Source organism: Festucalex cinctus, chromosome 6, assembly GCF_051991245.1.
Source record: "Festucalex cinctus isolate MCC-2025b chromosome 6, RoL_Fcin_1.0, whole genome shotgun sequence".
Taxonomy (NCBI): Eukaryota; Metazoa; Chordata; class Actinopteri; order Syngnathiformes; family Syngnathidae; genus Festucalex; species Festucalex cinctus.
Genome location: NC_135416.1, coordinates 243,188 through 259,060, shown reverse-complemented (window position 1 = coordinate 259,060; position 15,873 = coordinate 243,188). Strand labels below are relative to the sequence as shown.

The window sequence follows — 15,873 nt, the reverse complement described above, 5'->3', positions numbered from 1 at the left end:
TGACGACATCAACATGTCGGATACCATTTGAACGACTGCCATTATCGGCTGGCACAGGTGACACACAAAGCGCCGTCAGATGATAAACGAGTTTGACAGCGAATGTTGACTGGCTTTCCGACTTTTGAAAGCGACCTCTACTGGACACACGACAAACTGCGGCCAAACTTGACAAAACTTTATTGATCCAAGGCACGTTTGAGAATGAAAAGGTTTCACCGCACGCCAGCAAAAGACAAACCTGGGAGAAGGTCCCATGTGACGCACACCCGAGCCAATCCGGAAGGCACCTCGGCAAAGTGGGAAAAGCGTCCGATGGCTCAAAACGAGTTGTGCCTGACGGAGGAGAAGAAGCCGATGTGCGTGACCAGGTTGGGTTCCACGCTGTGCGAGCGCTCGCCGGGCATGTCGCGCACCAGCCGGTACAGGACCGTGTCCTTGGCGTTGCCCTTGGAGCAGACGGCGGCGTCCAGGTAGGACGCCACCCTCAGCGAGGCGTTGCCCGGGTACAGCATGGCGGGCGTGCAGCACTCGGTGGCGGGCGAGACGGCGTACAGCTGCGGCGACAGGCGCCGCAGCTCCAGCAGGTAGTGGCGGCCCAGCAGCTCGGCCGCCGCCATCACGTACGCCGCCAGCAGCGCCAGCCGGCCGGCCGACATGCGCCGCGACAGCAGCCGCAGCAGCAGGGTGGCGCCCAGCAGGCCCAGACCCAGCCACTCCAGCAGCCGGTAGGGCTCCGGGTTCCAGTAGCGCTGCAGCCGCTCGGGGTGGTACAGCTTGACGTAGAGCGAGCGCGCGGCGAAGCGCCGGCCCAGCAGCTCCTTCAGCACCCGGAAGAAGTCGGGCCGCGGGAGGGCGTCGTCCTCCAGGACCACCATGTTGCGGGGCCGCGCCAGCCGGAAGGCGCGGCGCAGGCAGAACACGTAGTCCCGCTTCTCTCGCTCAAAGGTGTCGACGGGCTGGCGCCGGGCGCCCGCCGGCCGCCGCAGCACGTGGAAGTGGCGCTCCAGCAGTCGGGCGTCCTCGTGGACCTCCGGCCCGCTCTCCACGTCGCACAGCAGCACCTGCGCACGGGGACAAGCGCTGCCTCAGTCTCGTCTGTCGCAAGGCCCGTTTCCACGTCTCCCTCGACCTGAGGGAGACGTGGAAACGGGCCGGATACGAGGACCGCGCTTAGGAAAGACTCATTGTGGCCGTTCTGAAACTAGCTCACTGCATCGCTTGAAAAGTGCACAAGTGTTGCATATGATATTTGTTGTTCCTGCTGTTGCACATCCTCCCCCGTTCATATTTGATTTTGGAGCGTCACTTGCTAGCTTGAGTTCTGTTTTAGTTGCTCGGCTACGAGCAGATTTGCAAAATGGAAACAAAGTGCAGCCGTCCAAAATGACCCAACATTTTGCTTGATTTTTCTGAAACAAAACTGGCCTCAAGTATCAAGTTGGGGTCTCGTTGACGAGCGGGAGACGGACAGGCGGACCGATGCAGCGTCGTGGTGAAGAAAGAGCTGAGCCGAAAAGGCAACGCTCTCCATTTAGCGCTCCATCTACGTTCCGACCCTCAACCGAGGTCACAACTCACTGACCGAAAGAACGAGATCCCGGATACAAGCGGCCCAAATGAGTTTCTCCGCAGGGTGTCCGGGATCCCCCTTGGAGATCAGACGAGAGAAGCCGGAAGGCTCGAGCAGCTCCTCCTCCGCAGGGAGTTTGTGAAGAGTTCGAAGGAGCACCACAGCCCTCATTAAGTTGCACGCAAGAAATGAAAGAAATGGCGCGGAAGCAATGAACGCACCTGGGCGCAGGGCCGCTCCCCGCAGCCGGCCAGGAGAGCTCGGAGCTGGCGCATCACCTGCAGGAGGTAGTGATAACGGAGAGCCCGGCGCCGCCGCACCGTCACCACGGTAACCAGCAGCTCGGGATGCCGGGGAGGCTCGGCGGCGGCGGCGGCGGCGGGGTCGGGGGCGGCGCCCTGCCAGAAGCGCAAGGCGTCCTGACCGCGCCGCAGACTCTGGCTCAAGGCGTCCTGCCGCACGCCGTCCTGGTAGGCCCAGCGCAGGAAGTAGTACGAGTACAGCAGGCGGTGGCAGCACGCCGGCAGCACCACGCAGAACGTCAGCGCAAACACCACCAGCGCCTGCGTGGCGCCCCTGGACCAGCGCAACTGGAGCCCGGGCGCCATCGGAGGATGGAGGACCTGCGGGAAGAAGAAAAACTAAATGGCAAGTCCCAGAAGTCCTTCTTTTTTTGGTTTGTTTTTTAAATTGACAGATGTCACATGTGGCAGACCAAATTCCGCTTCATTTTGTGTCATTTGAACAACTAGCACAACAAAATGGCGGACAGACCCACAAACGTCCATTTGTGAGGACATTTTGTTTTCAAGTGTGCTAAACATAATTCAGGCAACATTTGAACACTTTCTGCATCAAACGTCGTTTCAGTTCGTGGCAGCCATTTTCAGACCCGTCATGCAAACAAAAGACACAAACAGCAACAAATATCAATAGGAAGCAGATTGAACGTCTGGATTCTACAAAAGAGGTTTTGCGAATCGGCCAACAACATTCCAGAGCACGGAAAAATGAATAATCATGCTGCCAAAAACCTACAGCAGCTCGTCACATACGTTTGCTCTCATATTCCAAAATGTCTTCAGAGAAAATTACGCTTTTTCTTTTTCATTTCTCAAGATGGTAACACAAAAGATCATAGTGTGTCATAAAGGTTCATATCTCTTTGATTTCATGTCAAAAATGATGTCTAAATGTGGATGTAGTCTCTCAACTATGGCTAGAATTGAATAGTGACATATTCAAATGATTATTTTTTTTTTTTTTAAATCAGATTTGAGCTGGGCTTCTTTGACCCCTGTTTTGGAAAATCCGTCCTAATCATCATTCCACATTCATTTTCAAGGCAGATTTGGTGAAAAATAGTTTGACGAACAGAAAATTCATCTTGTATTCAAACGTCCATTACTCGGTGCCAGTCGCAGTTCAAACCGATTGTGACCGTTTGAGAGTTTGTTTACCTTCAAAGAAACCAAAACTAATGCTGATACTCCAAATGGTTCAAGAACAAAATTGCCTTTGGATGCACCTGTTTTTTTTAGGCGTTTTCGCCACAAATGATCATGAAGGCTTTCAAGCGTGAAACGTTCAAAAGGTGACGTTGATGACGTGAACGCAATTTTTAGTTCCTGCTCTGGTCTGGCGGCAGTCGGCCAACAACGAATGGCGTCAACGTTGGAAATAGCAAGTAAAAAAAAAAAGGAGGAGAATGTGTAAAAACATTTGCTGGCTTGCGCTCACCAAATCAAGCGTCTTGTGACGTCAGGCGGACTTGGGCTCGGCTGTCGCCTGTTCCTCGCGACGCCTCTCGCGCTTCCTCTGCTCGCCACTTCCTCAGTCGACGTCACAGTGACGTCATCGTCCCCGTCGCCCCTCCTTCGCTTGTGACGACAGGCGTGTCATTTATTCGGGTCAATTTGGTCGCTTCCATACAAATATCTAACAAATCTTACACAAATTAAGTAAGGGAAATTTTATTCAAAATTATTCACAGGTAGACTATTCTTTCAAAAAAAAAAAAACGTTTCTTATAAATGAAATTATTAAGTTGGCAAAATTTCATATATGCAAATTCATAGTCGGTCAAAACCATTGTTTTTTATTTTTGAAATGGAAACCAAACAATGAATACCATATACCAACCAACAAGAAAGCGTTGAAAACTATTGCTTTATACTTTATACTTTTTTTTTAAATCCCACTTGGCTTCTCTTTGTTTTGGTTTTCTCTGTATTAATAACTTTGTCTGTTTCTAAATTGTTCGATTAAACAAAACAGAACAAAAACAAAACAACTGATGACAAAAGGAGAACAGGTGAGGCGACAAGCCGGAAGTGGCGGACGACGAGATGCGCGCGCAGCCAGCCAGGTCGACATTGCGGACGTCGTGACTGCAGCTGACCACCAGGTGGCGCCACATCACACGAAACGCGCCAAACTTTTTGACATCGAGCTAAATACATTCTGAAATTCATTTTCATTACATAACAACCATGAAAAAAAAGAAAAGAGGGCTTTTAACGCCACTCTCACACTGGGGGAAAAAAAAAAAAACACAAATAATTGACACCTTATAATTGCTGTGAAAAAAGACCAACCCCCTCCCCAACAATAAATAAATACATAATTCAATAAATACTGAAAATATTTGAGCCCATTTTGGGGGGAAAAAAACAGAAGTGCGTGAGTGAAAGACATACACACAAAATGTTGCCTGTGTGGCTGCATCCTCCGAAGGGCCAATTTGTCGGCTGCATGACGTCGGCGATCCGGATGACGTCATGGCGAGTGAGCGGATGAGGAAGCTCACGTTTCCCACAGCACGCGAACGCAACGCAACTCGACGGGCTCGTGCAGCGGCAGCAGAAAGAAAAGAAAAAAGAAGAAGTCGAGAAGAGATGAACAACAAGTCGCCCGTGTGCACGACACGCGTCACGCGCACGCGCATGCGCCACGCCGATTGACCGCTGGACTTCTCCAACCGGGACAGGCTGAGCGGGAGGAACAACAACCAGAAAGGAGGAGAAGAAGAGGGCTCGCAAAAAGTAAAGAAGCTCAAAGAAGGAACAAGGGAAAAAAAAGAAAAAAAAAGTTGCTGTCCAAAAGTCGGAGCATGACGACGAGCACGAGCAGCCCTGACGCGCGTGCGCGGCCGGAACAAGACTCCAAAAGCAAAGAGGTGAGCTCGCGTGCGCGTGCGCGCGCACCGACCCGCGTGACCATTTTCACATGACGGCCGTAAAACTTTGGAGCAAGAGTACGACAAAAAAAAAACAGAAAAAAAGTTCACGTGACCGCCGATCACGTGCAACTGAGGATCCCCGAAATCACTTTCCAATGTTTGCTTGACGGGAACATCGTGAATAATCTGGGAAGGCTCTTGAAAAAGACAACCAAGTCCTGATGCTTCATAGGAACGTTTTCAGATGCTCCTGAAAAGCCACCAAAACGTTTGCAAATGTCTTGAAATGTCTCCAAACGCGCCGGAAGCTTGTTTGAGGCCACCTGCACCTGATTCCAATCAATCGTTAGCAGATGAGCTTCAGGTGTGTTGGAGAAGGAGAAACGTCAAAAACCTGCAGGACTTTGGCCCCCTGAGGACCGAGTTTGCGAACCACACTGACGCTTAGAAAGGTTTTTTTTATTGTTTAGTTTGAAAAAGATCCTGAAAATTCCGATCAAGTTCAGAAAATTCATCGCAACTTTTTAGAAGGTCCTGAAAATCGATAAGCTGGCAACAAGCCAGATTGAAATTGCGATTCACTCAATAGAATTTCCAAGTTCCCGTACACACTTCCTGGTTTTCGGAGGAAAAAAAAACAAAACTCTGGAAAGTCTGACTTCCGACCATCCTTGAATGCAGCATAATTGTACGAGAACAAATTAATTGCAGCGTCCATGTTCGGCCGATGAGTTAGTGTCGCCACTTCCTGGTTTGGTCACAGCTGCACGTCCCGCCCCCCAAACACAATGTGGCTCTGCGATTGGTCCGAGCCACTGATGGGTGGAAACCGCCGCGCCGCGCGAGACGTCATTGAGAAGATGAATTCTTCCCAGTTTGTCGCCTCGCAAATAGCGTCAGAATTAGATTCCAAAACCTTATTTTGAAAGTTGCTTGTCATTGTAAGCCGCTGTTTTATTTTGAAAGTCTTCTTTCAGTTTCTTCCCAACTGTCCGCAAGCGTGTGACTTTTCTTTTGACAGTATGACTTTTATTTTGAAGTGTGTTTGTGTGTCCGTGAGGATTTGGAGCTGGCGTCGGCGTACGTTTCGGACGCTCAGTACAACAGGAACATCTTCTTCGACACGTCGCCGCAGGCCGTCCGGTGAGGCCACGCCCAGCCGCCATTGTTCGCCTTCTTGCAAGTGATGAGCAGCTTTTATTGTGAAAGCGCAGGTTGTACCTGCACTACAACCGCCGACTTCCTCGGCTGCTGCTCTACTTCTTCATCCTGCTGGACTTGAGCTTGGCCGTGTGCGAGGAGCCCGCCGTCGTGCCTCTGCCGCCGTGGGTGAGTCTCCCGGCCCCGCCCCTCCGCTTCCTGTTGACACAGGAAGTGAAAGCGTGTCGCCGAGCTCGTCCACTTTCTGTCAGTAGGTGGCGTAATAAATGGCCAGCTGGTCGCTAGCCGATGCGAGCGCACGTGCAACCGACTTTGAAAGTTGCTGCGCTAGCGCCGTTAGCTAGCACGCGGCTAACGTTTGCCTGCTTGCAGGCCACCATGCTGGCGGAGCTGCTGTGCCTGCACGTCTTCGCCCTGCGACTGGTCCACTACGCCAAGGTCATCCCGCGCGACAAGTTCTGGAAGGACCCCAAGAACATTTGCATGATCGCCATCTTGGCGGTAGGAGGAGCTTAGCCATGTCACGCTTTCCATTTGCCAATCATGACAATCGTACGTTGTATGCGCTTCACAGCCCTTTTGATCCATCTCAGGGGGGCGGCCATTTTGTGGAGTGAAAATGACATCACAGTCGCTCAGGTTACAAGCAATCACAGCTCGGCTTCAGAACACTTTTGAGCTGCGATTGGTCGCCGCCCTGAGCGACTGCGATGTCATCTGCAGCGAGTGGCGCAATTTTGCTTCATATTCCACAAATGTCATATGAATTACAATGTCATGTTTGGATGAATATGAGGTCACATATCAGAAATGATTGTCAAGAAATGTTGAAGGTGGATTTCCATTTTTAAGCTTGACCTGAAAGTTGCTCCAAAGCTGATTGAAACTTGAAAAAGTCGTTGGAAAGTTCCAAGATACTCCAAAATATCTCTAGAAGTTGTTTGCAAATTCTGGACCGGTCCGGAAATCTTTTGAGTCCATCGTGAAAATCTTTTTGATCAGCCTCGGAAGTTGTTCCGCGTTGTTATTCGCGGAAGAGGCGTGGCCACCGGTGACGGCTTCCTGTTCCTTTTGTGGCGGACGCCCGTTCACTTCCTGTCTGGGCGCAAAAGTGCTGAGAGCGCCGTTGCGAAACTTCCTGCTGACTCGACTCGAAAGTCACCGTCGAAAGTCGCTGTCGTGGCTTGCGTCCGGCCGACCCAAACCGCTGACCTGTATATATGACTGGATAGCCCAGAAATGCCGTTGAAGTCACAGGGCGGCCATCTTGTTCCTCCCACCTCGCCGGCAGACTTCCTTCCGTATTTGTTGAATTTCAGTGATCATTCTTTAATTAAAACAAAAACAAAACATCATCAAGCATAGAATTTATACACGTTGAAAGGCAATTTGTAAAATGTCTGAAGTCGTCTTGTTTATGTTTAATACACCCGATAGTTGAAGTAGAATGAATGAATGAATGAATGAGCTGGTTTTTGTGTTCTTTGGGTTGAAATGATTGACGGTGTGTGCGTGTGTGCGCCAGCCAGGGTTATTTCTAGTTTTGGAATTTTTCATTTGTGTTTGTTTTGAGTTTTTGTTTTTTACATTTAGTTACTTTTAATTAGTTTTTCGGGCGGTTCTGTTAGTTTTCATAAATGCTTAGTTTTCGTTAGTTTTAGTATTACTTTAACTTTTTGTAAGTGTATGACGTGCGCAATAATTAAAAAAAATTGGAGTGATGTCATCTTTTGGTGCTTTTCTATTGGCTGCTGCCTGATGACGTCACTTTTCAGTCGTTCTTATTCCGGATCATTTGAAAATAAATCGACTTCAATCACATTTGGGCTCATGCGTTCAATTAATTTCATTTTTGCTCTCATTAGTTAGTTTTGTCATCATCGAATGTAATTTCAGTTAGTTTTTTTGTTTTATTTGGTTAACAAAATAATTTTTTTTGTTGGTTTTCATTGACTCAAACCACCTTGTTGTGCGTGTGCGTGTGCGTGCGCGTGCGCGACAGCTGACGCTGCTGGACATGATCATCTACGGCGCCCTGCACGCCGCCGGCTGCTACGCCCTGCGCTGGTCGCGAGTGCTGCGACCGCTCCTGTTGGTCAACGTGACGGAAGGTCGGCAGGTGAGGTCACGCGACTCCGCCGTCCGAGCGCGCCCGAAGGCACCGCCGCTAACCGCGCTAACCGCGCTAACGCGCGCGAAGCTGCGCAGGGCCTTCCGCAGCATCCGCAACGCCCTCCCGCAGATCTTGTCCGTCTTCCTGCTCTTCATCTTCAGCATCCTCATCTTCTCGCTGATGGCGCTCAAACTCTTCAACAAGCGGTGGGTCGCGAGTGTGCGCGCGCGCGCGCGTGCGTGCGAGTGTGCTAACGCTTCGAGTGCGTCGCAGCGGTCTGAAGACGTCGGACGGCTCGCCGTACTTCTCCGACTACGTCGACGCCGTCTTCGACCTCTACGTGCTGGTGACCACCGCCAACAGCCCCGACGTCATGTGAGTGAACGCCGGCCGCTGAGCTCGTCAGACCGCGCGGTCTGACGAGCTCTCCCTTTTTATTTGTGGGTCAGGATGCCGGCGTATGACGCCAGCTCGGCTTTCGCCATCTTCTTCATTGTCTACATCCTGGTCAACACCTTCATCTTCATGTCCGTCTTCCTCGCCGTCGTCTTCAACAACTACAAGAAGTACTTGAAGGTCAGACACGCAAAATCACTACCAAAACAGTTTTCAATCGTTCTTGACAGTAATTTTGGCAAGTTTGCTTGATTTTCTCTTTTGTTTGTTCAGAAGGTCTTGAAAATTCCACGAAAGTCCAGAAAATACCTTCAAATTTTGAGATCTTTACATTCCAAAAGTTGGATCTAACCCTACCAAGTCCTTTTGGCAAATGTTCTTGAAAATTTCAAGTTCATCGTTTTTAGAAGAAAACTCAAAAGAACATTTGAGGAACCTGTTGGACAGTTCTGAAAAGTTTCTTTGTTTTTTTTTAGATTTGAAGTTTTTTCATTTCAATGTTTCTAGATTCTTTTTAGAAGGTCCTGAAAGTTCCTATGATGGCCTACAGAGTTTGTCTTTTGTTTTTTCGATTGTCCGACAAGTTCCTTGAAAGTTCTTAAAATGAACAGAAACTGTTCAGAAGGCCATGAAATTTCTTGCAGCGTACCAAGAAGGCCCTGAAAGTTGATCGAAGGTCCTGAAAATTCGGTTTTGAAATTTGTGAGAAGTTCATTCTTGGAAGGTTCTTCGTTCTTGGCAAACTTTTGCAAGGTCCTGAAAGTTGCTCAAAATGCCGGTAACTTTTGTTGGACCTTGCGCAAAGGTGAGCGAGGAGGACTCATGGGCGCCCCCTGTCTGTCTGCGCATGTCCGGCAGGAGGAGGTGCGGCAGCTGGTGCGGGCCAAACGGCACAAGATGGCGCGGGCCTTCGCCGTGCTGCAGGAAGGTCTCGACGGCGAGCCGGCGGTCAGCCGCGCCAGCTGGAGCCGCCTCGTCCGATTGGTCCAGCCCGACATCAGCCACGCCCACACCGAGCTGCTGTGGAGCGTCTCGGACGAGCGCAACCGCGGCGCCCTCGGTCGGTTGGCGCCGGACGGACGCGGCGCCGCCTGGCGGTCGTCATAGTAACGGGCCTTGCGTTGTCGTGTTTTGCGCCTCAGACAAGACGGCGTTCGTGCAGCTGGCCGACCTGCTCAACATCCAAGTGATGACGCTCAAGTCCAGGCCGCACCCGCTCGGCCGCCTCTGCCCCGCCTTCTACCGCTCGGCGCCCAGCCGCCTCCTCTGCCGATTGGTGCAGCACAGGTGAGGGGGGCGCGGCTTGCGCCTCGGCAGGCGCGCGAGCGGCTCGTTAACGTTAACGTCCGCGCGTGCGCCGGCAGGGCCTTCGTGGTGGCGTACGACATCATCATCGTGATCAACGCGGTCTTCATCGGGCTGGACGAGGACCAGCCGGCCGTCGGCAACTCCGAGTGGGCCTTCCTGGCGCTCTACCTGCTGGAGATTCTCCTCAAACTCTACGTGGTCGAGCCCAGGAGCTTCTTCGCCGCGCACAACTTCTGGAACTGGTCAGCACGCCGCAGACACGCAAAAACATTGGAAGCGGGTCCACAAAGTTGTCTGGAAGTTCTTCCAAATCCAGTTTTCAGAAGGTCTTCCAAAGTTCTAATAAATCCAAAAATGTTCCAAGGTCCTGGAAGAACTTGAAAGTTTGCAAAAGGTCTTGTAAGTTCTTTCCACGTTTTCACAAGACCTGAATGTTCCTAGCAGGTTCTGGAAGTTCTTACAAAAAAAATCCTGGAAGCTCAGAAGATACCGAATGTTCTTACCAGTATGTTTCATTTCTTAGAAAGTCCTGAAATTCTTTAAAAGGTTCTGAGGGTCTTCAAGTTTCTCATAATGAAAAAATCCTCTCGTCCTGAAAGTTCTTAGATGGTTTTAGAAGGCCTTGGAAGGTCTTTAAAAACAAGTTTTTAAAAAAAGGTCCAGGAAGTTCATCAAAAGTCTTTAGGAGCTCCTACTAAAAGTTTTTAGAACATTGGAGAACGCCCTAGAACTTGGCAAGTTTTTTAAAACAGATCTTGGAAGTTGTTTGAAGTTGACTCCTCGCTTCCTGTTTGCAGGTTTGACACCATCATTGTGGTCTGCGCGCTGGTCGCCACCATCATCAATACCGCCCTCAAGTCATGTGAGATCACTTCCTGTTTCTTGCTGCTCACCTGAAACCTCTTAAAAAGCTCTGACCAGCTCATGAGAGTTGAACAGTCTCAGAAGGGCTCCTGGCAGTTGTCAGAAGGTCCTGGAAGTTCTTGTAAACTTTTTGGAAGGTTCTGACTGAAAGTTTTTTCCCAAAGGTCCAGGGAGTTCCTAGAAAATCCTATAAGTTTTTCTTTTTTTAAGTCCTGGATGTATTGACAAATTGTTTAGAACAGGGTTCACCAATTCTGTACCTCGAGGTCCAGAGTCCTGCAGGTTTTCGAAGTTTCCGCCCACTAGCACACCTGATTCATATAATCAGCCCACCAGCATGCCTGATAATGATCAGGTGTGTTGGTAGGCGGAAACATCGAAAACCTGCAGGACTCGGAGTTGGTGAACCTTGGTTTAGAACAGGGGTGGCGAGATCCGGTCCTCGAGGGCCGCAGTCCTGCTGGTTTTGGATATTTCCCTTCTTCAATACAGCTGATTCATGATCAGCTCATCAGCAAGCTCTGCAGAAACCTGATAACGAGCCTGTTAATTGGAATCAGCTGCACTTCGAGTAGGGAAATCTGCAAAACCTGCAGGACACCGGCCCTCGAGGACCGCAGTTTGCCACCCCTGGTTTAGAAGGTCCTCAAAGTACTTAGTACTTTTTTTAAGGGCCTTCAAGTTTGTGAAAGTTCTTACAATGTCCTGGAAGTTCACAAAACCCTTTTAAAAGGTCTTGAGACTTATGTATAGTGAGAAGGTCCTGGAAGTTCTACGAAGAACATAGTCTGACTCGTATCACTTGTTGTTGCTTGTTTTCAGCGGGCGGATACACCAGCCGCCAGATCCTCGACATTGTTTTCATCCTGCGAGTGCTACGACTCATCCGAGTGGTGGACAGCATCAAGAGGTGCGACTGTGATGTCATCAAAGTGTGACAAGAAAGTTCGTGCAGGAATGACACGTTGGCTGACATTGATAGTTTTGGCATCGCCCCTGCTAGCAGAATGCTAACACATAATGGCAAAAGCCATAGATGTCACTTGTCACGGTGTTGCCCCTGCTAGCTTAAAGCTAACACGCAATGGGACATGACGTAGAAGGGCTAACAATCAGCATCACTAGCCAGGGTGTTTCCCTGCTGTCTTAATACTAATAATGGGACATACCATAGATAGGCTAGTGATTAGCATTGCTCGTTGTGCTGTTGCCCCTACTAGCTTAATGCTAACATAATGGGACATGCCATAGACAATTAGCAATTACCATTGCTAGCTGTGGTGTTGCCCCTATTAGGTTGTTGCTAACACGTAATGGGACATACCATAGATGGGCTAACAATAAGCTTTTGCTAGATGTGGTGTAAACATGGCTGGGCACCGTGTTGTCCCTGCTAGCTTAGCACTGCTTAATGGGACATAGCTACCTTAGATAGGCTAGCGACTAGCATCGCTGGTCCCGGTGTTGCCCCTGCTAGCTTAACACTAACATAATGGCATATATCACAGACAAGTTCGTGATTAGCATCGGCTAACACATAGCGGAAAGTGGCGCGGACGGGCTAACGATGGCGACTTTTGTGCTCAGGTTCCGCACCATCATGAACACCCTGATCCGCATCGGGCCGGCCATCCTCACCTTCGGACAGCTCATCCTGGTAAGAAGGCGCGCCGCGCCCCCGCCAACCGCTCGCTGACGTTGGCCCCTCCCCCCCGGCCAGGTGGTGTACTACGTGTTTGCCGTGGCGGGGATGGAGCTCTTCAAGGGCAAGGTGACGTTTTACGAGGACGCGGGCGACCCGGCGGCGGCCGACTGCGGGAACCCGCTGCTGCGGGGGAGCGCCTTCGCCAGGCTGGGCTACTGCAAGAACAACTTCAACAACGTCGTCAACGCCTTCGTGCTGCTCGTCCAGCTCACCGTCGTCAACCAGTGGCACGATATCCTCGCGTGTTTGTGGTTTGAGCGCGAACGCTAACGTTCGAGCGCTGTGGACCGTCGGTTGCCGTCCTTAACGCGTTGTCACTCCTGAGCAGCGGCTTCGCGGCCGTCACGCACAAGTCGGCCAGGATCTACTTTGTGCTCTTCCACATCACCGTCGTCATCATCATCATCAAGTGAGCCGCCCGTCGAGCCGCCCGCCGTCTCCGATTGGCCCGTCCTGACGCGCTGCTCTACTTCCTGTTGCGCTCAGCATCTTTGTGGCCTTCGTGCTGGAGGCCTTCTTCCTGGAGTACTCGCTGGACAAGAGCGACCTGCACACGGAGCTGGAGAAGAAGATCGAGGAGCTGGAGCTGGGCGTGGCTCAGTGAGGACGCAAAGTCGTCACTTCCTGCTCCTTCCTTTTCGCTTTCGTCTTCACTTTCCGTTTCTTCGCTGATGATTCTGATTCCGGATATGATCTTATCTGACTCGCTGACCTTTCCACTTGGGGCGTCTTGTGCGTGCCAGGGAGGCGGCGGAGGACAACCTGGTGAACGCCATGGAGACGAGCGACAACGAGCAACCCGCCGACCAATCGGAGAGCAGCAGCAAACCCAAGCTCATGTTCAAAATCGCCTCCAAAAGTAGGGCTTCGCCGCCGCCGCCGTTGGCGTGCACGCAAACAGGAAGTGAGGTCGTTGCGTTGTGTGTGTGTCAGGGTATCGAACGGTGGACGCGTTGCTGCAGCGGCTCTTCGAGGCCGACTTGGAGCAGGAGGACGCCGACGCCGATGCCGACCCTCAAGACGCCAACGGCAACTTTGCCAACCCGTCCTTCAGCGCCGCTTGAAACCTTTGCAGCAATAAACGTTCATGCCTGTCACTCAAAATGTTGTCTGACTATTATAGTCTGCGAATGAATCTGATGAATTATTCTGTTCTGTTCTGGAATCGGACTGGTCACCGTCAGGGCACATTTGGAAAAACAATGGATTGGTCGCCAGTCAAGGGGAAATGGCAGGCCACATATAGACAAATAATCGGTCGCTAGTCAATGTCAGGCTGCATAATCAAGAGATTGGTCAAAGGATTGGTCGCCAGTCCATGCCAGTCATGTGCCACCAGCGAGGTCCAATATAGTTAACCACATGACGAATAGTTCAAACCAAGATACACTTCGGACCGCCCCCTCATTTGAATAACATTTCATGAAGACAGCGTCTGAAATAAATAAAGGAGCATGAGAGTAATGAGAATAAAATGAGAGTAGAGCCTTATTTATCGATCGATATAAATTGGATTAAATAGATTTATTTTTTGTCCACATTTATTTATATTTACTTTTATTTTTTGAACCTCTTTTTTTTATTTTTGCTTTTATTTGTTTTTGCTGTTTTTATTTCCATCTATATTACTTTTTTGTATTTAAGTTTTAAATGATATATAATGTGTTTATATCCCTTTTCATTTTCAATTGGATTTATTTTTTTTTCTATTGTGGCAATTTTGGTCCGCCATACCAAACCAACCCGTCGCGGAAGTGTATCCTCTTGCCTTCGTATCATCTTTGACCCAATGCGAACTCAGTTTGCTGGTCATGTGACCACATGCTCCAATAGGAGCCGCATATCTGCGACGTGCGGAAGTGGACGCCAGCGAATGAATGTGTGAATGAAGCTCGCATTCGATGGATTCAAAATACGGCAAACAAACTTGGCCAGGCAAGACGGGATCCCGGGGCCTTTAAAAGTAAGATTTTTTATTTCATTTTAATTTTTTGTTCACCATATTCTTTCAAAATAAGTTTGGTTGTTTCCGTGACTTGATACGCTGCGCTGCCACAAGGATTTGAGAACATAACTTCTAAAAACATTTTTTCTTTTTTTCCTGTAGCGTTTGTTCAATTCACATAGTGTCTTAGCAGCAAGCTATATTTTCTTGTCCAGAAGAACTTAATGGCAATTAATTGCTTTTAAAGAAGCTCCGCTTTCATGTTTTAATCATGATTTATCAAATAATTTATTTTAAAAAATCCTTCATTTGCTGTATGTGTAGCTACAAAATAATTGAAGATACAAAAAAAACAAAACAATTTTTAATAAATGAAGCTTTTAACTTTTGTCTGCTAAAGTGAAATACCAAATCTCTCTCTAAAGAAAAACTCAAAATAATCGAAATAATATATCAGTAAAGAAAAAAGTGTGTGTGTTGGTTCGGGCAGGATCCAGATAACTTTTGTATAGTTAAATACCTCAGCTTTGAGGAGCTGATCTGTTTTTTTTTTGTTTTTTGAACTTGGCGTTCAATGTTAGTGCAAAAAATCATTTTGTGCCTTTCCCCCAAAAATGATCTCACTCCAAACTGTTGTTATCCAGGTTCTGCATGTTTCTTCACATCTGCAAAAAAAAAATGATTCAGCCAGCAACTACAGCAAAATTGATATTAAAAGATTTTGATGGATTTCAAAGATTTTGGGGGGGATCAATCAAGGGGCCACTGAGTGTTGTAGTGGTCCTTGGAGAAGTGGCTATACTCTCTATTTTCATGTTGTGTTGTCTTTTTTAAGTCCAGAAAAACGCCCTCTTTGGGAAACGGTGACACGTACGAATTAAAAATACGTCATTTGTACTTCTGCTCACAATAATCAAATTATCGGGACTTGTTAAGAGCAGTTTGGTAACACAAACAGCCCGAAATAATATCAAATGTATTTATTTATCATGAGGAAAGCAAAACGTTTTTGTGAAAACTTCAGTATTGCTTTGTGCTGTCTTAAAATATTTGTTCCTATTCTTGTGTTTTACTTTACCGGTACTTAAAAATCATAATTAATCAAACTTAACTCGAGTATGTAGTTAGTGTGTAACCGGCAGCGTCCACTCCGGGAATCGAACCCACATCGCAATCAAGTATTCTGTGTACGAGGGCAAATCCGTTCACCTGAGCTCCTTTTCGGGGTCACCATTGTGTGGCCTACTCTGCCTCTGATTGGCTCATCAGTCCTCAAATGCCAAACGTGAGCCAATCAAATGAGTGTAGGCAGAGGGTAGCAGCCAATAGAGGCAGAGGCGCTTCGGGCTGTTCACGGTGTGCATCAGGAAGATTCACAAGTGGCTTGACTCAATGCTGACTGATAAACAAGTGGCGATAACGCAGTATTACCGCATTCAGAGTGTGTCCACCAGTTGCCCATCCCTGCTGGAGACAAACTACAGACTGGTCGCCGTCACTGTCAGGCCACATGTAGACAAACAAGGGGACTGGTCGCCAGTCAACATACGCTTTGTCATGTCTTGTCGAGTTTGTCATTTGGTTTGCGCGAGTTTGTTTGTTTTTGTGTTACGCGTAACAAGAAGGA

General features: G+C 48.9%; 3 protein-coding genes across 6 annotated transcripts in view; 2 read left to right on the top strand and 1 right to left on the bottom strand.

The window, feature by feature from the left end:
- Nucleotides 1–163: 163 nt before the first annotated feature.
- pgap4 (post-GPI attachment to proteins GalNAc transferase 4) overlaps nucleotides 164–15,873 on the bottom strand; it is a 60,515-nt gene continuing 44,805 nt past the window's right edge. For 2 of the 3 annotated variants that reach the window (XM_077525096.1, XM_077525097.1), the window contains 3 exons: nucleotides 3,314–3,399; nucleotides 1,795–2,196; nucleotides 164–1,064 (listed from right to left, as the gene is read on the bottom strand). In XM_077525096.1, the coding sequence (XP_077381222.1) occupies nucleotides 321–1,064; nucleotides 1,795–2,181 (1,131 nt within the window). In that variant the 5' untranslated portion in view covers nucleotides 2,182–2,196; nucleotides 3,314–3,399 and the 3' untranslated portion in view covers nucleotides 164–320. Of the gene's footprint in view, nucleotides 1,065–1,794; nucleotides 2,197–3,033; nucleotides 3,274–3,313; nucleotides 3,400–15,873 lie in introns of those variants that run through there. The other variant, XM_077525098.1, reaches the window with a different exon arrangement.
- Nucleotides 4,270–13,405, top strand: tpcn3 (two pore segment channel 3). Of its 2 annotated transcripts, none has more exons than XM_077525087.1 (19): nucleotides 4,270–4,751; nucleotides 5,815–5,897; nucleotides 5,969–6,083; nucleotides 6,288–6,416; nucleotides 7,918–8,034; nucleotides 8,116–8,234; nucleotides 8,302–8,403; nucleotides 8,478–8,604; nucleotides 9,283–9,484; nucleotides 9,567–9,711; nucleotides 9,789–9,974; nucleotides 10,530–10,594; nucleotides 11,419–11,506; nucleotides 12,184–12,253; nucleotides 12,317–12,533; nucleotides 12,620–12,710; nucleotides 12,788–12,901; nucleotides 13,045–13,160; nucleotides 13,235–13,405. In XM_077525087.1, exons 1-19 carry the CDS (start codon nucleotides 4,686–4,688, stop codon nucleotides 13,363–13,365), a joined length of 2,283 nt encoding a protein of 760 aa, XP_077381213.1. In that variant the 5' UTR covers nucleotides 4,270–4,685; the 3' UTR covers nucleotides 13,366–13,405. The 2 variants fall into 2 exon arrangements, with proteins under 2 accessions (XP_077381213.1, XP_077381214.1); XM_077525088.1 differs by having other exon boundaries at nucleotides 4,272–4,751; nucleotides 5,795–5,897.
- Nucleotides 14,155–15,873, top strand: part of pex6 (peroxisomal biogenesis factor 6) — a 40,975-nt gene continuing 39,256 nt past the window's right edge. The window contains exon 1 of the mRNA XM_077525073.1: nucleotides 14,155–14,264. The gene's annotated coding sequence lies outside the window, so the exon portion shown is untranslated. The remainder of the gene's footprint in view (nucleotides 14,265–15,873) is intronic.

Bases quoted from the DNA above. Each gene is read 5' to 3' on its own strand.
- tpcn3 (XM_077525087.1), top strand. From the start codon at position 4,686: ATGACGACGAGCACGAGCAGCCCTGACGCGCGTGCGCGGCCGGAACAA. The intron at 6,084-6,287 runs GTGAGTCTCCCG...GCCTGCTTGCAG, and splicing joins TCGTGCCTCTGCCGCCGTGG to GCCACCATGCTGGCGGAGCT. The intron at 9,975-10,529 runs GTCAGCACGCCG...TCCTGTTTGCAG, and splicing joins GCGCACAACTTCTGGAACTG to GTTTGACACCATCATTGTGG.